Source organism: Carassius auratus, unplaced genomic scaffold, assembly GCF_003368295.1.
Source record: "Carassius auratus strain Wakin unplaced genomic scaffold, ASM336829v1 scaf_tig00025698, whole genome shotgun sequence".
NCBI classification, from domain to species: domain Eukaryota; kingdom Metazoa; phylum Chordata; class Actinopteri; order Cypriniformes; family Cyprinidae; genus Carassius; species Carassius auratus.
The window spans coordinates 417,128-440,881 of record NW_020525450.1 but is presented as its reverse complement, the minus strand read 5'-3'; the positions used below and the strand labels follow the sequence as shown (position 1 = coordinate 440,881).

The 23,754-nt window shown below is 43.1% G+C and overlaps 1 protein-coding gene across 1 annotated transcript in view; it reads right to left on the bottom strand.

The window, feature by feature from the left end:
* LOC113078417 (NACHT, LRR and PYD domains-containing protein 3-like) overlaps nucleotides 1–23,754 on the bottom strand; it is a 62,022-nt gene that overhangs the window by 24,155 nt on the left and 14,113 nt on the right. The window contains exons 2-4 of the mRNA XM_026250747.1: nucleotides 1,092–1,181; nucleotides 877–1,014; nucleotides 185–238 (exon numbers count right to left, since the gene is read on the bottom strand). Of these exons, the coding sequence (XP_026106532.1) occupies nucleotides 185–238; nucleotides 877–1,014; nucleotides 1,092–1,161 (262 nt within the window). The 5' untranslated portion in view covers nucleotides 1,162–1,181. The remainder of the gene's footprint in view (nucleotides 1–184; nucleotides 239–876; nucleotides 1,015–1,091; nucleotides 1,182–23,754) is intronic.

The window sequence follows — 23,754 nt, the reverse complement described above, 5'->3', positions numbered from 1 at the left end:
ATCGTTACACCCCTAATATATATATATATACACACACATATACATACATACATACATACATACATATATATATATATATAAATATATATATATATATATATATATATATATATATATATATATATATATATATATATATATATATATTTATATAATGTTTTGAATACCACTGATAAGACTGCACCTTGTTTTTCGGTGTGTTTCTCTGCTGCCTCTGTCTCTGAGATTTTTCGTTGCTCTGTGAAGAGAGAGAAAAAAGACAGAAGAAAAAAAATGTGTGACAAAATACACAGATACATGAAAGAAAATACTGTAAAGTATGTCTGCGTAAGAACGATATGACCATAAATGAACTCGCAAAGCCCTGCCAGTTATTCTCCTGTGTATTATGAGTCACCATTCACTTGCCTTCTGTTCAGTCACCATAGAAAATTTGTGAGTGAAGAAATGTCACATAGCCTCCTGTGTATTTTTTTAAGAAGTTATTTTTCAAGTGATGTATGTTTATCGTCCTTTTATTCCTACCTGCTGTGCTGTTGTTTCCATTCCATATTTTTTAGTTCCAACTGTGTTAACGAGTAAGAAATTATTGATTTTATGATTTTATCTTTGTACGCTCTCTGGGGCGACAACTTTCTATCCAAAGTATAAAATGTGTTAACGGCTCAATAAAGTTTGAGGGTTTAGGACATGACTCTGTTTGTGTGTGAGTGCAGATCATTGCTGACTGAGAAACAATCATTAATGAACTGACGAGGAAGAGAGATCTAATTTTTACATGAACTTTAACAGTAATAGTGTTCACGATCACTCAGCATTATTTCACTGACTGCTAGTAAGAAGTGTGTCTCAGTAAGCACAGTTACAGTACAGTACCATGTTCTGCAGTGCTGTAGTTGATGGTCACTGGAGCAGTGATGATGTTTCCAGTGAGTACAGGAGAATTTACAAATCCTCCCGTCTCAGCATTCAAATTAACACTGACTCCAATGTTATCAATGCTGCTCTTCTGGTCTAGAGTACAAACAGAGAGATTCATTACATTTCCTAAATGATAACTTTAACATAACTGATATTCTCTTCTTCTCTACCTTCCTCAAGGTTCAACTTTTTTCTTTCCGGCTCATCTTGTGTGTCACAATCCTGCTGACCAGATGCCATCGTCCTTCACCCACTCACTGCTGTTGGACAGGAAGAAAAACCTTTTAAATTACTCCAATATCACCAGACACTTTTCAGAAATAAATAAGCAACTCTTTGAAAATAAGTAAATAAGATATTGCAGCAGTTTAAAAGTTTAAGTTATTAAATGTCTCTGTGTGGCTTTATTATTCAATACATTTAAAGAAAAATTATATTGGGTTTTGTTCCCTAAGAATCATATAAAATAATGATAAAATAATACAATTAATAGGAGAACTTCTCTCACTAAATGCCTGCTATTTGTACCTGCTACTAGGTTTAAAAATGAACATATTTTCAGTTAAAAAAAACCTTGCTAGGTAAGTCTTTCTAGTCTTTGTCCTATTTAAAGTAGGCTAATACTGAACATGAAAATAAAAAATATGGGACAAAGGTGGATTAACAGTTTTCTAGCAATATTAATTATTGTTTATTGGATTAATGCAGGGTATGTGTCTTTCAGAACACACTTGGTTGTGTGTGTTTCTGTTACCACCACAACCTTAAAGGTACACTCCCCAATTTTCACATAACTTTTGTTAGCCTTCATGAGCAGATGTTGAGGGCCATTAAATATACGAGGAGCTCGTTTCCAAAACGCGACAGGCTAAATCCATTTCAATAGTTTTCAGGAAAATGACATTTTACCTAGACCCACACATTTTGAGAATATTCAATTTATCCTGTTACAATTTTGTTGTTTTTTCGCTCAGTCTGAACATGTGGAACAATGATTATTAAATCAAACAACAATATTGTTGATGATAAATCCCAACTAAATTTTTCTTTTCAAAACGCTATAAATCCATCTATTTTTTCCCCAAAACGCTATAAATCCACCCGCCCCCTCCCAAATGCTTTAAATCTTTTTGTTGGTATTTTGTAAAAAGTCTTTTGTCTTATTTTTCGTGTTCTTGTTTCGTGCATTTATGAGGAAAAAAACAATGTTACGTGACAGTTCTCCATTATACGGATGTGAGCGCTCTGAAAGCGGCACTAAAAGACCTTCAAACTTTCACAGAGACCTCAAAAAGAAAGCACAAACCTTTATCGACAATTGACCCATTGACAATTTGAAAATAAGTTTTGTTTTTCATGCTGTTAAGAGGATCATCGGCCCATTTACGCAATGCAGTAGAGATGCGCGAATCAGCTCTAATGTCACCCGAATCAGCTGTGAAAGTGCGCAGCTCTGAATGCACGAGCTATGTATAGCGCGCCGCACACAAAAGTTGCCTGACAGTCTGAGAAGGGTCTGGCTGCAGACTTGCACTTGCACTTGCACTCTCAGACTTGCACTCTCAGACACTTGTGCTTCCGCTAGCGACGTCACTTGCAGTCTTTATTTATTTATTTATTTATTTTTGTTCTATTTATTGATAACTTTTTGTTTGAATCTTTCAACATTTTACAACAGTAGCCAGGTGGTGAAGACAAGAAAAAAGAAATTAAATTACAATGTCACTTGCAATCGCTACTTGCACTCTCCGCTACCTGTGACGTCACTTGCAAGAAACACAAATCGTGCATGTTGCCAATGGAGACAAGACGCTGTGGTGGTGATTAAACAATTAAAACTAAATTAGTTGGCCTACTACTATGATGTACAGGGTCCTGCAAGAAAAAGGCAAGACCGGCAGATCCGTGGCCAGAACAGCAGAATATGAACGCAATGCACAAAGTCTTTCATTAAGCGTTTTCCTCCTGTAGAAAAAAACAAACACTTAATATGGCATAATGTATTAGGATACGTTAAGTTCAATTAAAATACCAAATTCGATATATAGCTATTATTTAATGTACTACAAGGCAAGCAGATGGCTATGAACACAATGCGAACGTTTAATGTGTCCTAATAACAGACTAAGATGATAAAGACAATTCAGCATGCATAGCCTATATGTCTTGTTGTTGACTCAACGTATATACAGACCAGCAAATATGAACGTGCATTATGAAATGCATTAAGTGATTTTAAAAGGATCAGCTCCGTACAGGCAAGCAGACGAGTACAAAACGCAGTGCGTTAAATTGTACATTAAACGTTTCCTCCTATAGAAAATCATTATAAATAAAACACATAATGTAGATTGATGGACAAAGACAGTGATATAAACGAGTTGTAGACAGTTTATTCTATATGGAAAAATGCTTAACGCGAAACTTTGCGCATTGCGTTTATTCACCACCACAGCTTCTTGTCTCTATTTTCAACAAGCAAGGAAGCAGAGAGTGCAAGTACCGATTGCAAGTGACATTGTAATTTAGTTTATTTTTTCTTCGGCACCTGGCTACTGTTATAAAATGTTGGGAAATAAAAAATAAAAAAATAAAAAAAATAAATAAAATAAATAAATAAATAAAGACTGCAAGTGATGTCACTAGCGGAAGTGCAAGTGTCTGAGAGAGCAAGTCTGCAGCCAGACCCTGTTGGAGAGTTTTACCGCTTGTTTTGCTATTGTTGTGCTTAGCAAGTTAATGGTACATTTCGGAGATATCAAGCTATATAAAGTCTCACTAAACATTCCACACACATCACAATGACGATGATGAATGTTATCTTTTATTAATTGACCAACGGATTATCGACCGTCCGCAATATACATGGATATAAATCACACTGTCTAATATGCGCGCAACTTCTGAGCGTTCATCTTTTGCATGACGCGGGCCATAAAATGAATGCCAATGGGCCGGATGCGGCCCGAGGACCACTTGTTGAGTATCTGTGGTTTAGTGTATGGGTCTGCACGTGATTAAGGAACGAGTACAAAACCCAAAAGACTCAAAAGATGAACTTATCAATTCTCTTTCCGGCTCAGACTGCATTGGTTTAGCGTATGGGTCTGTCACGTGATTAAGGAACAAGTCAAAAATCTGATAGACCCAAAAAATGAACTTATCAATACTTTTTCCGGCTCAGACTGCATTGGTTTAGCGTATGGGTCTATCACGTGATTAAGGAACCAGTCAAAAACCCGAAAGACTCGAAAGATGAGTGTAAGAGCCATATGTTATTCATTTTATTTGTTTTTTATATAGATGTGGAATAAATAAATAATTGTGTGTTAAGAATTGTAAAATAATTATACAAGTAAATAATTGAATATGTGCATTATATTTCATATTGCAAATGATGTCATTTCCGGCCAGAGCCGTTAGTGTTTTTTGTGATGCAATATTGAAGCGAAACAGTTTTTTGACCGTGTAACATTTTTCCAGTTAATTTTGTTATTAAACTTTACCTAAAGAAAGTTTCTGGACTACGGAATGTTATTCGAGTTCAAATCACGCTTATACATGAGGAAGAAGCAAGAAGGATAAAAAATTTGACGGATTGCTATCAAAAAGAAAGTCAAAAAACTTGCAGTGAAAATGGGAAACTAAAGTGAAAGTGTGCGGAAGGTGCGCACTTGAATCGACGGTAAAGACATCATCAAGGAAATCAACGTCGGTGTTTGAACACTGAAATGTTTAACGATCGTGGAATATGAATAGTGGACAGTGCTTTATTCTCCAGTGGATTTAAAACTGCGTCACAGAGAAGAACGTCGCTACTTGTTAAAGTTCGGATCTTTGATTGAGGTAACGGACTTTAAATCAGCTATAAAAAGGCAATGCATGTTTGAAGAAACTGGAATGTATACGATTGATACAGAAAGGTGTTTTGCGTACTTTTAATCGTCTGCAAGCAGTTTGTGCGTTGATTGAATTAAGATGGCTGAAGAGGGAGAGAACGTTGCACTTTCTGAACACAAGAGGGCGCCACTGAAAGAGCGTTAGAAGAGCAGCTTCACCGACGCATTGGAGTAAGAAGAGCGAAATTATCTGCTCTTACCAGTAAAAGCAAAGCCATTGAAAAGTTGCTTATGGATGAAGAAAATCTGCAGAATGTACAAGATTTGATGCAACTTGACTTTGCACAATTGCTAAACAAATTTACTGAGTTAAATTTGCAAGTTCAAGATCTTTTGCCTGAAGATGAAAAGATTGCAGATCAACAAAATTGGTTTCAGCCTAAAATGGACTCCCTGAGAGATTTTGAAAAGATAACAGAAAACTGGATAGCTGCTGTTGGTGATAAAAAAGGCCAAAAAGACAATGTTGATATGGAGGATGATGTTAGTCCTTACGACAGTGCCTCACAAGTATCTGCAAACAAGAGTGAATCTAAAAAACATGATTCAGATGTTGGAAGTGGATCAGTTTCCTCCCCAGTATCATCAGCTTGTGCACGAGAAGAATCAAAACGTGCAGCTCTGCTAGCAAGGGCAGCATCCCTTAAGAAGAAACAACAACTTGAAATTGAAAAAATGCAAGTTAGAGCAAAAATGGAGGAACTTGAAATAGAAACAGCTCTTGCAGAAAGCAATGCTAAATTAAAGGTCCTGAAAGAGTATGAACGATCAGATGACGGCAGAAGCAGTGTACAATCTAAGCCAAGAAGGGGAATCCACCAGAAGTATTCAGAGCTGAAAACAGAGCTGAGTAATGATTCACCAGGTCATTCGTCTGTGGAAAAAACTCAAATGAAGGCCACCTCAAGCCCAGTGTTACTTGCACCACCATTTGACACATCAAGAGCCACAGGCCACAGTAACAATCGTCAAACAGATGACAGCCTTATTCAAATTATGCAGAAGCAAAATGACTTGACTGAATTACTTGTGAAACAGCAAAGACAAATTCAGCTTCCAAGTAAAGACATCCAAGTGTTTACTGGTGATCCACTGACTTTCAAATCTTTCATCAGGTCCTTTGAACATACCATAGAACACCAGATAGACAATGAAAAAGACAAGTTATATTACCTTGAACAGTACACCGCTGGGGAGCCACAAGAGATTGTAAGAAGCTGTGAATATATGCCATCAAGCAGAGGTTTCAAGGAAGCAAAACGATTGCTCCAAAGGCATTATGGAGACTAGCTAATCATAGCTAGTGCTTATATTGATAAAGCTTTAAAGTGGCCTCAGATCAAGTCTGATGATGGTAAAGCTTTGAGTGCATATGCTCTGTTCTTGATTGGTTGTCGGAATACAATGGAAGATGGAGAGTTCATGGAGGAAATGGACAATCCTACCAATATGAGAGTTATACTTTCAAAACTACCATTCAAGATGAAAGAAAGGTGGCGATCAGAAGCTTACGACATCAAAGAGAGACAAGGAGTCAGAGCAAGATTCACTCATTTAGTTGACTGCATTGATCGTCAAGCTAAAGTGGCCATGGACCCTCTCTTTGGTGACATACTGGACCGTCGCAATGTTGTAATAGCAAAGGGGAATCAGAAAGAAAAGTATCCTACTAAAAAAGGAGTAATAAAGAGCAGCTTTGCAACCAACATTTGCATGGAGGAAAGAAGGCCTCAAATTGTGTCCAGGAAACAAGTCAGTCCTCCCAAGAGCCTCAACGCCTTTGAAAAACCATGTATGTTTTGTACCAAGGATCATGCTCTAGAGTCATGCAGTGAAATAAAAGAGCAGCCACATAATGTACGTGTGGATTTCCTGAAGTCTAAAGGCTTATGCTTTGGATGCTTAACTCAAGGCCATCTTAGCAAGACTTGTAAAAAGAGAATGGAATGTAAAGAATGTTCTCAAAAACACCCAGACATTCTACACATTAAAGATAACCAAAAAGGTACAAAAGATGTTGAAACACAAGAACAGAAGATCTCATGTGCCCAAGTCTCCCTTAACCACCAATCAAGTGAGAACACAGAGTCTGGAGGAGATAACTGTGTACTTTCAATAGTGCCAGTAAAAGTCAAGTCGAAGAAGAGTGACAGATATGTAGAAACATATGCTTTCTTGGATGCAGGAAGTACAGCTACATTTTGTACTGGTGAACTGCAAAGGAAACTGAACCTGAAAGGGAAGCCAACTCAAATTCTACTGTGCACTATGTGTCAAAATAAAACAGATGAGCAGAAGTTAGTAAACAGTTTCATTCTCACAGACTTGGAAGTGTGTGCACTGGAAGACACAAAATATTACGAGTTACCTAAAGTCTTCACACACAGCAGTATCCCTGTTCAAAGCGAGAACATTCCCAAACAAGAACACATAAAAAAATGGCCATACTTAAGTGAAGTAAGCATACCTAATATTGATGCAAATGTAGACCTTCTGATTGGAGACAACAATGCAAAAGCAATGGAGCCATGGTACATCATAAACAACATCATAAACAGTCAACAGGGTGGACCATATGCTGTGAAAACTGCACTGGGTTGGGTGGTGAATGGACCCATCAAGAAAGAAAGCAACACTGCAGAAAAGTCCAAACTGCCACATCATACAGTTAATCGTCTCTCAGTGGTTGAGATAGAGAAATTGTTGATTCAACAGTACAACACAGATTTCCCAGAGCGACACTATGAGGAGAAAGAGGAAATGTCAATGGAGGACAAACAGTTCATGCAATCAGTGCAGGAAAAGACTAAGTTTGAGAATGGGCATTACTGTGTAAGACTACCCCTGAGAAATGAAGCAATCAAAATGCCAAATAATCGATGTGTTGCCAAACTGTGTGCTGCTAACATGAAAAGAAAGCTTCAAAAGAACTCAAGTTTGCTTGAAGATTACTGTAGCTTCATGAAAAGTATAATAGACAAAGGATACGCAGTTAAAGTTCCCCCCGAACAGCTTGTTCGCAATGACAACAGAGTCTGGTACATACCACACCACGGGGTGTACCACCCAAAGAAAAAGAAAATAAGAGTGTTTTTTGATTGTACTGCTTCGTTTCAAGGCATGTCCTTGAACAGCCAATTGCTACAAGGTCTGAACCTCACAAACACACTCATTGGTGTCCTTACCAGATTTAGGGAAGAACCAATAGCCATGATGGCAGATGTGGAGTTGATGTTCTATCAGGTGAGGGTTCCTGAGGAGGATGCAGATCTGCTTCGTTTTCTTTGGTGGCCAGAGGGCAATTTGAATGCACCTATAGAAGAATTTAGGATGATGGTGCACCTATTCGGAGCCACTTCGTCACCTAGCTGCGCCTATTATGCACTGAAAAGGACTGCTGAGGACAGAAAAGAGGTAGCATCTCCAAAGGCTGTTGAAACAGTTATACACAATTTTTATGTTGATGACTGCCTGAAATCTGTGTCTACAGAACAAGAAGCTATTGACTTAGCAAGTGATGTTCGGAAGTTGTGCGCTGAAGGAGGTTTCTGCCTAACCAAGTGGGTAAGCAATAGTAGGAAAGTACTATTGTCTATTCCAGAAGAACAAAGGGCCAGTGGAATAAAGGACCTTGACTTAGATCAGGATTTTCTGCCTATCGAGAGAGCACTTGGCATCCAGTGGTGTACAGAAAATGACGCTTTCACATATAAGATCAAGGTACAAGAGAAGCCATTCAGTAGGAGAGGTATTCTCTCGGTTGTTAACTCAATTTATGACCCTCTTGGGTTTCTGGTGCCACTCATCTTACCAGTCAAGCTTCTTCTGAGGGATATGTGCAAACAAGGATATGGATGGGACGAAGAGATTGAGGGTAAACGAGCTGATCAATGGGTCAAATGGCTTGAAGATTTAAATCACCTCTCAGACTTTCGGATCAAAAGGTGTGTAAAACCAGAAAAGTTTGGTAACACAACAGAAGCGCAACTGCATCATTTCTCTGATGCAAGTGAGAGTGCGTATGGCACAGCAACTTATCTGGTACTTACAAATGAACAAAATCAGAAACATTGTTCCTTGTTGATGGGAAAGTCAAGAGTTAGCCCTCTCAAACAAATCACAATCCCTAGACTTGAGCTGACAGCAGCAACCATAGCAGTCAAAGTAGACAAAATACTCAGACAAGAGCTTCAAATACCACTACAGCAGTCCGTTTTCTGGACTGATAGCACTACAGTGCTCAGCTACATTGGTAATGATAGTGCACGCTTCAAAACATTTGTAGCAAACAGGATCTCACTCATACGGGAAGCTACTACTTCATTACAATGGAGGTTTGTCAAGTCAGCACAAAATCCTGCAGATCAAGCTACTAGAGGTCTTAAAACAAAGGACTTTGTGCAAGAAGAAATATGGTTTAAAGGGCCCAACTTTTTGTGGAAACCAGAAGAAGAATGGCCACAAAGCCAAGATCAAATTAATCAAGGAGCACAACAAGACCCTGAAATCAAAGGTGAAATCAAAGTCAATGTTCTTAACATCAAAGAAGGCAAGGACATTGTAAGCAAGCTAACTGATTACTACTCAAGCTGGTTTCGTCTGAAAAAGGCAGTGGCATGGATGATAAGACTAAAAGAAACACTTTTACAATTATGTCAAGTAAGGAGACAATTCCAAGAGTCCATTGCACAATCAGAGAAAGACCCAGAAAAACAAGCATCTCTTCTACAGGAGCAAATGCAAAAATACAGATCAACAATGGAGAAAAAGTTAATTGAGCCTGGAAAACCTGAACCAAGCAGAAATTCAGCTCATTCAATTCAGTCAAAAACAACAGTTTCAGGAGGAAATTGAGGCTCTGAGAAAGAATATTCCTGTTAAGAAACAAAGTAAGTTGTTCAAGCTTGACCCTGTACTTCAGGATGGGATACTAAGAGTGGAAGGTAGGCTAAACAGAGCAGCCATGCCAGAGGAATCCAGACATCCCGCAATCCTCTCAAAATGCTCCAAGATTTCAACTCTCATTCTAAATGATATTCATCAAAAATGTGGACACTGTGGTCGAAACTACATGTTATCTACTCTCAGACAAAAATTCTGGATCCCCCAAGCCAATTCAGCAATTCGAAAACTTATCCATAAATGTGCAGTTTGTCGCAGACTCAATGGAAGAGTTGGTGAGCAAAAAATGGCAAGCTTGCCAGAAGACCACTTGCTACCTAATAAACCCCCTTTCACGAACGTGGGCGTAGATTACTTTGGACCCTTCAACATAAAACTGGGTCGGAGTACTGTAAAAAGGTATGGAGTGTTGTTCACTTGCCTAACAATCAGAGCAGTACACATTGAGATAGCGGATAGTTTGAACACTGATTCATGCATAAACGCTATGAGACGTTTTATAAGTAGAAGAGGACAGGTGTCAGTCATGCGCTCAGACAATGGAACAAATTTTGTCAGCACAGAAAGAGAATTGCGAGAAGCACTGAGGAACCTAGACCAATAACTAGTACCTCAGAAGATCCAAATGACCTTGAGCCTCTGACACCTAACCACTTACTGTTGTTGAAAACTCCCAACAGATCGACCGAGTGATGCCGTTAGTCCGGGAACACCTCACAAGGGCCCAGCAAGCGCAGCAACGTCACTACGACCGGGCAGCCCAACCACGTGAGTTCTAACCCGGCGACCGCGTCATGGTCCTGGTCCCCAGCTACGCCTGCAAGTTCCTGGCCTCCTGGAAAGGACCCTACTCAGTGGTAGAGAGGATTGGACCAGTCACATACTGCCTGAGACAGCCGGGACGGCGGCAGACGGGAGCAACTCTATCACATCAACCTCCTGAAAAAGTGGGTGGGGACCCAGGACCAGGTAGCTGCCCTGAGCCTCACCTGAACCCGTGGTTGTGGATGTCAACCCCCACCTCTCGGCTGCCCAGAAGAAGGAGCTGCAGCACCTGGTCAGTCAATTCCAGGATGTGTTCTCCTCCCAGCCTGGGCAGACCAACATGCTTCAGCACCACATTAGGACACCCCCAGGAGTCGTCATCAGGCAACGGCCCTACCGGGTCCTGGAAGCTCGTCGGCAGGCTATTGAGGAAGAGGTCCAACAAATGCTGAAGTTGGGGGTAATAGAACCATCCCGGAGTCCATGGTCCAGCCCCATTGTGATGGTCCCAAAGCCGGATGGCACCCTCCGCTTTTGTAACAACTTCCGCCCCCTGAACGAAGTCTCAGAGTTCGACGGGTACCCCATGCCTCGGGGTAAATGAACTGCTGGATCGCCTAGGAAGGGCCCGGTACATCAGTACCCTGGACCTCACCAAGGGATATTGGCAGGTACCGCTCTCTGAGGCCGCCAAGCCGAAGACCGCCTTCTCGAATCCCAGTGGCCATTGCCAATACCGGACCATTCCCTTCGGCCTACACGGGGCCCCCACGACGTTCCAGCGAATGATGGACATCCTCCTGCGGCCCCACCAGGCGTACGCGGCCGCCTATCTGGATGATGTCGTGATCCACTCCGAGGCATGGGAAGAACATCTGGATCGTCTGCGGAGGGTGCTCTCGGAGCTCCGGCGGGCTGGACTCACTGCCAACCCCCGAAAATGCTACCTGGGCTTTCAAGTTGGCCGAGGTCTCATCCGGTCACAGGACAAGAAAGTCAAAGCCATCCACGCCGCCCCAAGGCCCTGGACAAAGACACAGGTACGTGCCTTCTTGGGGTTGGCGGGTTATTACCGATGTTTTATCCCCAACTTCTTCTCTTTAGCCGCCCCCCTGACAGACCTGACCAGGAAGGGGCAGCCGGAAAAAGTATGCTGGACTTCGTCAGCAGAAGAGGCCTTCGCCCAGGTCAAAGCGGCACTCACGTCCTCACCTGTGCTCCGCGTCCCGGACTTTAGCTGCCCCTTCCTGCTGCAGACAGATGCCTCTGACACGGGACTGGGAGCGGTCCTCTCCCAAATTCAGGAAGGTGAGGAGCATCTGGTCATTTACATCAGCAGGAAGCTGTCCCCAGCCGAGAGGAAGTACGCTGCCGTGGAGAGGGAAGCCCTGGCCATCAGGTGGGCAGTCCTGGAGCTCCGGTACTACCTCCTGGGCCACTAGTTCACCCTGGTAACCGACCACGTGCCCCTACAGTGGATGGCCCGCGCCAAGGACACCAACGTCAGGGTGACTCGCTGGTTCCTAGCGCTCCAGGACTTCCACTTTGAAGTTCGCCATCAAGCCGGGGCCGCCAACGCGAACACCGATGGCCTCTCCCAAATCTGGACAGCTTACGCAGGTCTGTCAGGAGTCATTCCCCACCCTCCCCTAACTTCACCCCTACTCTCTGCCAATGTTCACAGGACCAGAACGACACTTGGGGGGGGGGGGGTGACGAGCGTCCTCGGAGGAATCAGCGTCGCCCTGGCAACCAACGGAAAACACGTGGACATCCTCACTGCCGGCTGATCGGTCACAGCTGCTCCCCATCAGCCTGCGCCCTTTTAAGCAGCACACGCTGCACTCAGAAGACGGTCTCGAACCAAATGCAACGCTGGTCTAATCCCTCTCTCATTTCTCCGCAGAAAGCAGAGAAACCCCCTTTGGAGCACGTCAGGGCACCCACTTTCACTTTGGTTTGGCACCGAAGAGCACGGAGAACGCACGGAAAGCACCAGCACTCAGGAAGCGGCTCACATCACTTTACCAGGCACCTTACCCTCTAAATAAATCCACCCTCTGGGGCATTTGATTCACAAACCCTTGTCGAGTGATTCTTCACCCCGTGACAATATAAACCGTTGTTTAAGATTTAACATTAATAAGACAGGATGCCGAAATCATGTTCAGTGTATGTGGGATTAATAATTTCCCCTTTTCTCCCTTAAGTGGCAGGCTTGTAAATTCTGTCATCTGTTCATTATTGGTGTTGATGGTGTTTTTCACATGCATGCTTTTTAATGCTAGTTTAATTCTGAAATAGACCTGCTACTTTATTCTAAAAAAAAGTAAACAAATGGTTCACTTTTTTTAGGTACTGACTGCCACCAGTTGAGTCAATGATTCAGTTCCTTATAAAAAATATATATTCATTTGTTACCACCAAGTAGTTTAAATTTATTATTTATTGCTGTAAAATGAACACGTATATATTCATCATCAGTTGAAGAAACAGTTTAGGCAGCAGCAACAAGACAACTATTACAAGTAGAGATGGGTTTCAAGATCTGGTACTAATTTGGTTCCTGACTTGTTCGGTACTGAAAACCTTCATACAAGCCACAGGATCAATAGTGCTGCAATCAGTATTCTTGTAACGTTGATTCATTACCCTTTAGACACAACCACATATCATCCAAATCATCTCCAAGTTGATGGCAGCAAGGATCCAGGATCAAGAGATCATTCATCATGAATGCCTCACGTTTAGTTTGAATGGAGTGACGTCAAGCATGGCGAAATTAACTGTGGGTCCGTTGCTCGTGGCAGAAGTTGAAAACTTTTCAAGCATCAATGCAGCCGTCCTCCAATCAGATCGCCTTATATAATACCCTAGCGCAGACGCTAGCCAATTGTATGCAAGCAATACCAGAAAACGAATGTGATTGCCTGTCACTATGAGAAGAGTGCGGTAAATTCCACAGGATTGGATTTAGGGATGCAATGATACCAATATTTCAGAGTATATGCCAATTCTGATGCAATATCAGTGCCTTTTTTTATAATATATTTTTTTAAAATCAATGTAGAATTTCTATACTTCTGTGTAGGGATTTAAATTTTCAATCATTTCCATGATCGATCGTCCTTTAAATTAACGATCAATTAATTGATTAATTGTTAACCTTAATGCTGCAAAATGCGTCTATTGCAGCAACACCCAGTCACCTGTATGACAGGATGTGCAAAAGTGTGTGTGTGTGTGTGTGTGTGTGTGTATATATATATATATATATATATATATATATATATATATATATATACATATATATATATATATATATATATATGTGTGTGTGTGTGTGTGTGTGTGTGTGTGTAAAATACATTTCTTTTAAATGTATAGCACAGTAATGAAGGCAGCAACATGTGGTAGATGGGACAGAACAAGAAAGACTTAATAATCTTTCATTGTGCTAAAGTATTATAATGCAAAAAGGTATGGCTCCTGTACAGCGCGCAGTGCTTATACACAACCAGTGCACAAAAGGAAACGCTAGAAACAATACCAAGTCACAGCGTGCAGCATTACTCATAGAAATGTTCACCAAGGAAAGAGATATTGATGTTGTGTATTATATGTGTGCAATATTTTGAGCCCTTTCTTTCAACAGATTTAAATCTCAGTTATTGTGTGCTCTTGAAGAGAGTTTCATTGTTTTGATTATAGTAACTAGAGTTGGGATGATACGCTAATCTACCGATTCAATACTATCCCGATACGATTCAGTACATATTGCCATAGAGTATTGTGATTATATAACTATTCGTGACTTATCCAAATTGTCTATAAAATGATTTGTTTAATGTATTTTTATTTGTTTATGTTTGTGTATATTTGAGGGAAAGATGAAAAAATAAGGAGGTCTGGGAACAACTGAAGAAGACAGCAGTGAGGGAAGGACATAATCACCAGAATGTATTTTCTTTGAGAATGTGTACATTGTTTATTACAAGTTGCGTTTTCATTTAAATGTAGTAATAATGCTAGTCAGCTGGACAGCTGTATTTTCAGCATCATTCCTCCAGTCTTCAGTGTCACAGGATCTTCAGAAATCATTCTAATATGATGATTTACTGCTCAAGAAACTTTTCTGATTATTTTCAGTGTTGAACACATTTGTGCTGCACAATATTTTTGTCTACACTACAGTTCAAAAGTTATTTCTTTTAATTTTTTTTGGGAAGACTGATTGCAAGGATTCATAAAATTGCATACCAGTGGTAGAAAAGACTTTTGTAATTTTACAAAATATTATTTTTTTTTTTTCAATGAATTTTGAATTTTGTATTTATAAAATAACCATGAAAAAAAAATTGGCTCTCCAGAAATGCTAAGTTTTTTTCCCCATCATTTCTAATCTGGTGTGCGTTTCCCAAAACCAACAAGTTCACAAGTTCCATCGTTACCAGTAGAGTTCAGTGGAACTAATGACTGTAGTAAGCTAACTGCAGATGTGATTTACATCATGTACGTCATGAGCAGATGTACACTTTGATCATAGCGCCAATAATGTGATTAGGTGCATTTGATCAAATTAATTTAGCCTTGGTGAGCAGAAGAGACTTCTCTTGAAAACCATAAAGAAAAGGTTCCAGATTTTTGACTGGTTGTGAACATACATGAGCAACATTAACAAGATGATCCTCCCTTTCAGCTCAGAGAAGGATGTTGACAGTGCAGGCCCAGGATGAAGAAGAGGAGGAAGAACACATTTAACAATTTTCTCACAAACTTTCCATGTGTTATAATAAAAACAATGAACATGACTACAATAATATGCTAAATGTTATTAAATGTTATTGAAATTTTATTTCATATCTTTACTCTTTATGAATGTTTTTTTTTTTTTTTTTATCTTCTGAGAAGCTCAAGAATTATGGTTCTTTGGTAACTGCAACATTGTTTAGGTTTATCTTCTGATAGTGTCACGATAGGTATTGGGGAAAAACACAAAGAGAGGGTAGATCCAAATGCAGGTAAGGGTTTTATTTAAACAGAGGGGTAAATACAAAATAAACAGTCATGAGAGACAAATCAAACAAAAAGGGAACCGGATGAAACGGGGAACTCGGAAGAACGGAAAGGTAGAGGAAGTCTGGTGGAACGAGAGAATGAGACACATAGGGTAAGACAAAGCAAGACTGATGGACCTGAAACACAATGACATCAGACAAGGACTCCGTAACATAGACTAAGACAGACTGGGTATTTATACACAGAAGGATGATTGGGAAACAGGAGACAGGTGGGGTGAACAATCAATCACGTAACAAGGAGGAAGGTGACCATATAAGGGAACAGGAAGTGATCTGGGACAGACACCGTGAGAAGGAGGACATCTAGTGGAACCCCGGGGAACAACAACCCAGACACTGTGACAGTACCCCCCCTCTACGGAGCGGCTACCAGACGCTTAAAGACAAAACATGACACAGAGACCAGGAGGGAGGCGGACAGGTGGAGGCTCAGGGGGAGGGACGGAGGGCCAGAAAAGGAACACAAGGGGAACAAACACCAGAAATGATACATAAAACCGGGAGACCAGAAGGGAGGAGGAGCGGAGGAGGTACAGGGGGAGGGACGGAGGGCCAGACTAAACTAAAAGGAACAGACAGAAACAGAACTCAAAAAACACAAAACATAAGTCCATGAAGGACATGTTGAGGCGTCCACTAGGACGGAGCAGATGACCACCACAGCCGTGTAGTCAAGGCCAGAGCCCTCCAGGACGGAGCGGAAGACCACCATGGCCTTGTGGTCAAAGTCAAAGCCCTCCAGGGCGGAGCGGAAGACCACCATGTCTCTGTGGTCGAGGCCGGAGTCCAGTAGGTCGGAGCAGAAGACCACCACGTCCTCATGGTCATCACCAGAGTCCCCCAGGGTGGCGCGGACGACCACCACGTCCTCGTGGTCACCGCCAGAGTCCCCCAGGGCGGAGCGGATGACCACCACGTCCTCGTGGTCACCGCCAGAGTCCCCCAGGGCGGAGCGGATGACCACCACGTCCTCGTGGTCACCGCCAGAGTCTCCCAGGGCGGAGCCGAAGACCACCACGGCCTTGTGGTCACCGCCTCGGGAACTGTAACGGACACCGCCTCGGGAACAACATCGGGCACCGCCTCGGGAACAACCTCGGGCACCGCCTCGGGAACAGCATCGGGCACCGCCTCGGGAACAGCATCGGGCACCGCCTCGGGAACAGCATCGGGCACCGCCTCGGGAACAGCATCGGGCACCGCCTCGGGAACTGCATCGGGCACCGCCTCGGGAACTGCATCGGGCACCGCCTCGGGAACGACCTCGGCCTCGGGAACAGCATCGGGCACCGCCTCGGGAACTGCATCGAGCACCGCCTCGGGAACTGCATCGGGCTCCGCCTCGGGAACTGCATCGGGCACCGCCTCGGGAACTGCATCGGGCACCGCCTCGGGCTTCGCCTCGGGAACTGCATCGGGCACCGCCTCGGGAACTGCATCGGGCACCGCCTCGGGAACTGCATCGGGCACCGCCTCGGAAACAGCATCGGGCTCCGCCTCGGGAACTGCATCGGGCTCCGCCTCGGGAACTGCATCGGGCACCGCCTCGGGAACAGCATCGGGCACCGCCTCGGGAACTGCATCGGGCTCCGCCTCGGGAACTGCATCGGGCACCGCCTCGGGAACTGCATCGGGCACCGCCTCGGGAACTGCATCGGGCACCGCCTCGGGAACTGCATCGGGCACCGCCTCGGGAACTGCATCGAGCACCGCCTCGGAAACTGCATCGAGCACCGCCTCGGGAACTGCATCGGGCTCCGCCTCGGGAACTGCATCGGGCTCCGCCTCGGGCACCGCCTCGGGAACTGCATCGGGCACCGCCTCGGAAACTGCATCGGGCACCGCCTCGGGAACTGCATCGAGCACCGCCTCGGGGACAGCATCGGGCTCCGCCTCGGGGACAGCATCGGGCTCCGCCTCGGGGACAGCATCGGGCTCCGCCTCGGGGACAGCATCGGGCTCCGCCTCGGGGACAGCATCGGGCTCCGCCTCGGGGACAGCATCGGGCACCGCCTCGGGAACTGCATCGGGCACCGCCTCGGGAACTGCATCGGGCACCGCCTCGGGAACTGCATCGGGCACCGCCTCGGGAACTGCATCGGGCACCGCCTCGGGAACTGCATCGAGCACCGCCTCGGGAACTGCATCGAGCACCGCCTCGGGAACTGCATAGGGCACCGCCTCGGAAACAGCATCGGGCACCGCCTCGGGAACTGCATCGGGCTCCGCCTCGGGAACTGCATCGGGCACCGCCTCGGGAACTGCATCGGGCTCCGCCTCGGGAACTGCATCGGGCTCCGCCTCGGGAACTGCATCGGGCACCGCCTCGGGAACAGCCTCGGGCACCGCCTCGGGAACTGCCTCGGGCTCCGCCTCGGGAACAGCAGCTGCCTGTCTCCTCCTCCGCCCTCTACGATGGGGAGTCGGTGGCGTTGAGTCGGCCATCTTGTGCTGTGGTGCTGGGCTGGCGGCCATCTTGGGCTGTGACGCTAGGTTGGCGGCCATCTTGGGCTGTGGGGCTGGGCTGGTGGCCATCTTGGGTTGTGGGGCTGGGTTGGCGGCCATCCTGTGCTGTGGGGTTGGGCTGGCGCCCATCTTGTGCTGTGGGGCTGAGCTGGCAGCCTTGTCTGGACACTCTGGTGTGGTTGTTGCATTCCACTGGGCACGATGGTGCAGGTAATTGGTAAACCCCCAAAAGTCCAGTATCTCTAACCCCTTCATCTCCCATGAAGGTAAAGGATCATCCAGGCAATTATTAAATAAATCCTTTAGTGCTGCATCATTGTAACCTAGCCCGACTGCCATAGTCCAAAACAATTGCGCCAGGCCACCCACCTCACTTCCCTCTTGATGAAGGGTGATTAAGTTCTGGTATCTCCCCCTCCGTTCCTCCATGGTGGCTGGGGAACCGATTCGAAATCCCACACCGCTGGATCTAGGCATGACGGAGTCCTTCTGTCACGATAGGTATTGGGGAAAAACACAAAGAGAGGGTAGATCCAAATGCAGGTAAGGGTTTTATTTAAACAGAGGGGTAAATACAAAATAAACAGTCATGAGAGACAAATCAAACAAAAAGGGAACCGGATGAAACGGGGAACTCGGAAGAACGGAAAGGTAGAGGAAGTCTGGTGGAACGAGAGAATGAGACACATAGGGTAAGACAAAGCAAGACTGATGGACCTGAAACACAATGACATCAGACAAGGACTCCGTAACATAGACTAAGACAGACTGGGTATTTATACACAGAAGGATGATTGGGAAACAGGAGACAGGTGGGGTGAACAATCAATCACGTAACAAGGAGGAAGGTGACCATATAAGGGAACAGGAAGTGATCTGGGACAAACACCGTGAGAAGGAGGACATCTAGTGGAACCCCGGGGAACAACAACCCAGACACTGTGACAGATAGTGAAGCAGTATTAAACACGGAGCCCCGCACATGGCATGCAAGAAAAAGATAAATAAATCTTGTGCACGATTTACTAATTTGTTCTCTCGATTTATAAATAGTGTACACTATTAAGCAAATCTAGGAAATGAAATTGTAAATCGTGGACATGATTTAGCCTACTTTTTTTTTTTCTTTTTAGCCAGGTGCTTCATATACGACTCTCAGGAAACAATTTAACTTTTTTTTCTGAAAAAAGTGCAGTGTCTGCTGAATTGTTTCATATCTTTTTATCATGTCTTTATTTGTGCACCCAATTATGTAGAGTTGTATAAATAAGTGTACTAATAATTATTTCTAATTTTCACTGATAACATCATTAACTATCCCCATCCTTAATAAGACAAACATTTTCTATTGATTATATTGTGTAATCTATGAATTTATTTGTTTAGTTTTCTGTGCTCAAGACTTAGTAACACTTTGCATGGTTAAAGAACAGGTGCAATGTTCAAAATATTTTATGCTTAGTATTTGTAGAAAGTAGTGCTGAATAAATGTTGATTCGTGAATGATTCTTGTGTTTTTGTCTATTTTATATTATAATTTAATGTTTGTGCATTGGTTTGCATTGCATGTATGTAATGAATGTATTTACTATGAATCCTATAATTAGATTATAATTAGATTTCATAAGATTTATTTTTTGCACCAGAGATAGATTGAGTTTACTAGTTATTTGTGTATTTTAAGGTAATGGTTAGGTGTAAATATAAAAAATAAAGGTGGACGTGGTATTTTGGTCGTTAGGACATACTTGGTAAGTTGGTGCGACCAATATGATCCAATACGGTCACATCCTTACAACGTGCCAGTTTGGTTGCTAACTTTGTGAGTCCCATATCCGTCATGGCGACGTTATAGTGGAACGTCGCTGGAACATGATGAGTACGTCCTAAAGCGCTGTGTTTCCAAGTTGGGGTCATAGACAGTAAAAGAAATGGACACAGCGACCCCATTGGATTCAACGGAGACAAGTGAAGTCAATTAGAAGCACGCACTTCCTGGGGGTCGGGTGTACTGCGCAGACTTAAACTGAGCTTGATCACGTAGATGTCACGTGAGCAACCTGTAAGTCTTCTAACCGCTGTGCCAAAAGAGATCTGAATCAACCACCGAATCTTGCAGACGTTGTTGAATAATTTTGTGTCTTTTATGGCCTCTCTATAGAGCATCACAGTCCCAGTCTGGAACTCGTGTAACCATCTGGTTAAACCCCGCGAAGGTCCGTGAAGACTGAAGATCATTAATAAAAAAAAATTAAATAAATAAATAAAACAAAAAACCTGTGTTGCGTTTTGGCACGGTAGACTTATAAGTGCAATCATGTGCTCCTTGGCTGCCATGATGGCTTTTTTCAAGGAGGAAAACAAGTGTTCAAAGGGATGAAAACCACTTTAGATAGGGTCATGTAACGTTAGTTGAGTGTAGCGTGTCCGAGGGTCAGCTTGTGGGTTTTGTAAGGGCCAGTATGAGGGACAAGACCTACAAAGTTTTTGTGAGTTTTGCAGGGAGGTTGGTAACGTTAGTTAGCATTATCGTCCACTTTAGCTAGGCTACTGTAGCCTTCATATGGTATGAGTCATATCAAGCATTTTATAATGCCACTATCAAAACAATATTTAGCCTAGGCATACCTTTTTGTGCATTTACTGAACATTTGTGTAATGGCAACAACATGTGTTGACGACTGAGTGGTGATTGCAGTCAGGTACAAAGCACTGCACCATGTTGCTGACGTTATCGTTAACCACTTTCACACACACACAATATAAAATACACGATGATAAACATAAAAATCAATACACAATACCCGTATAAAACACTATTTATTTACACGATTAATACTGAAAGAACTGCTTTTACTGCACATTCACTATATAAAATAAAATTCACTGGAGGAAAAAGTTTGAGTAACCGTCGTCAGATTTGGAAGTCGCTCAAAAGGATCGTTGGCGGTTGTGGCTTCAGTCGAATTCAGTGAGGCGAGGTGGTTTATGGGATGAGTAGTTCCTGCGCTAGAAATGAAAATATGTACACAGTCTTGTACCTTGGACTTTTTTTGGACTTTCTCTTACTTTTTTCACTCGAAATGATATGTTATATGCTTATGAGTTCAGCCATAGCTGGTTATTCTCAGACATGCTCTAAAACTCTTTAGATACAGATTTTTCCGAAAGTCAATGAGAGAAATTAATGGGAAATTTACTTCCGGCACCAAAGCTCTCTCAGGCTGTGGGCGGGACTGTGATGCTCTATGGGCTTCTCCCTTGACTTCATGCCTCCACGTCCCCCCGGTAATTTCTCTACTGTGCGACAGAGAGTCGCTGGTTATGACGCAATTGTTAGCCTATTTTTACAAAAACTGCTTCTACGGGACCACAACGTAAGATACAAGGTAATGGAGCCTTTTATACATTTTCGTGTTTCTTTAGAAATAAATAATGGACAAATGGAGTCTTTAAATGCCTCAGATGTAAACGCCAAAATGAATGCAAAGTCAATGGAATACTAACAGCAGGTGGGGGTCCACTAGCCAATGGCGGCGCCCAGGGGAGCTTCAAAAAAATATGAAACCCTGCCCACCTAGTTGGGGGCCTGTCACTGAGAAACATGACAGAATCGATTGCAATGTCTGTTGTTGACGGCAATTTTTTAGTTGAAACTGATAAGACAGGATTGCAATATAACAATTGTTTAAGTTTTTATGCGATCTAGATTGAAGTGGCTTCATAAATTATATATAAAAAAAGGAAAAACGCAAAACACACGTGATGCAAATTCTTTGCTCTTCATTTTCTATAAGGAGAGTTAACAAACCCTGTTGTATTTTCTTGTAATTTATTAAAAGAAGGTACACCACCATCTTGTTATCGCGTCTTTTGTGCGCTCAAGTTCGTTATTTCAAATATAGGTGCGCGGTATGCGGTCATGTGACAAGAACCAACCAATCAGCTTCATTCTTTCCTGTAACAACATTGAAAGTGACGTGACATTCAGCCAAGTATGGTGACCCATACTCAGAATTTAACCCATCCAAAGTACGTACAGAACAGTGGGCAGCCATTTATGCTGCGGTGCCCAAGGGCACCTCAGTCGGTGTATTGGCAGCCCGAGATTCGAACCCACGACCCTAGGGTTAGGAGTCAAACAAATGATCATAGCTGTATATGGATAGCCATTTTTAAATAAGTGTATTAGCAGAGCTACTGCGAGCGACTTTTAGTGCTGCAAATCCATTTTTCCTTTGCTGAAATTACAGCGTCTTCATGGAGAGAGCAGGTCATGGTTGCTTAGCAACGGCAGACGCCTCAGGAAGGCGCGACAGGTGAACGGCCCTACTGACTTATGGTGCGTTCAAGTCATCTCGTTTAGATCGTATTTACGAGTTGAATGCACATGAACGCCACCACAATATCGTTAATACCAGTGGGGAGCTCAGGATTTTCTTTAAGCCCGATCTGTACGAGTTGGGGGCATGTCAGTGATTAACATGGCGGAATATACAATACTTAAAGGTATTTAGCTGTGATATTGTCAGGCGTTTCTTTTTAAAGCGCAGTAAGTTAATCGACGACGCATAATATGATGGCATTATAATATAGCAATGCAACTTGTAACAATAAAGTTGGCAGCGGCTTCATAAATTAATTTAAAACATTAAAAAACTAAGTATACCTAATGCACATTTCTTTGTTCTTAATTTTCTAGAACAAGAGTTTAAGAACATTGCTGTATTTTTGTGTTTTTAATTTGTTGAACATTGCTGACCTTGAATGTGCTCTTATTATGACTGTTGTCTAAGAGGGTGTGAGTCTAAAGGGGTGTGGTTCATTCATTATGCTGTTCAGGTGTTGCAATCTAATAAATGACTGCATGCCCCTGTGAGTGTGCACACCAGTCAAACGAAACCAGATGGCTACGTGAGTTTATTCCTCCGTCATGTTTTAGTCGGCTTTCTATCCTTTATGTTACGATGGCAGCTTCAACAGGTTATGGGCCCAGGAAGGAGTTTGGAAGCCGGTGGAACCGTTTATGTTTTGATGGGGATGATAAAAATTATGAACTGTGGGAAACTAAGTTTCTGGTGCACCTGCGTCTGCTCAGTTTGAAGAACACCATACTGAGCGAACCACCTGATGATAACGGTGACGGTGCAGAAGAAGACGCAAAGAAAAATGAGGACGCGTATGCAGAACTGATTCAGCTGTTGGATGATAAAAGCCTTTCCCTTGTGATGAGAGATGCAGCGGATGATGGAAGAAAGGCGCTGAAGATTCTGAGAGAACACTATGCTGGTAAAGGGAAACCACGAGTGATCAGCTTATACACAGAGTTTACGTCTCTCCAGAAAGCTGTCAATGAGAGCGTCACAGATTATGTAATTCGCGCAGAGACTGCTATTACAGCTTTGAGAAATGCGGAAGAGACTTTAAGTGATGGCTTGTTGATCGCAATGGTTCTGAAGGGCCTACCGGACTCTTTTAAACCATTTTCCATTCACGTAACCCAAAGTGATAAAACGATAACTTTCACAGAGTTTAAAACAAAGCCAAGGAGCTATGAGAGCACAGAAAAGTTTAGTGCTGCTTGCTCAGAGGATGACAGCGTGATGAAGGTGAAAGCAAGAGACGGGTGGAACATGAAACTGACCTGTTTTAACTGCGGACAGAAGGGACATAAGGCTCTGGAGTGCACTTCTGCTATGAGCGAGCATAGAGAACAGCGA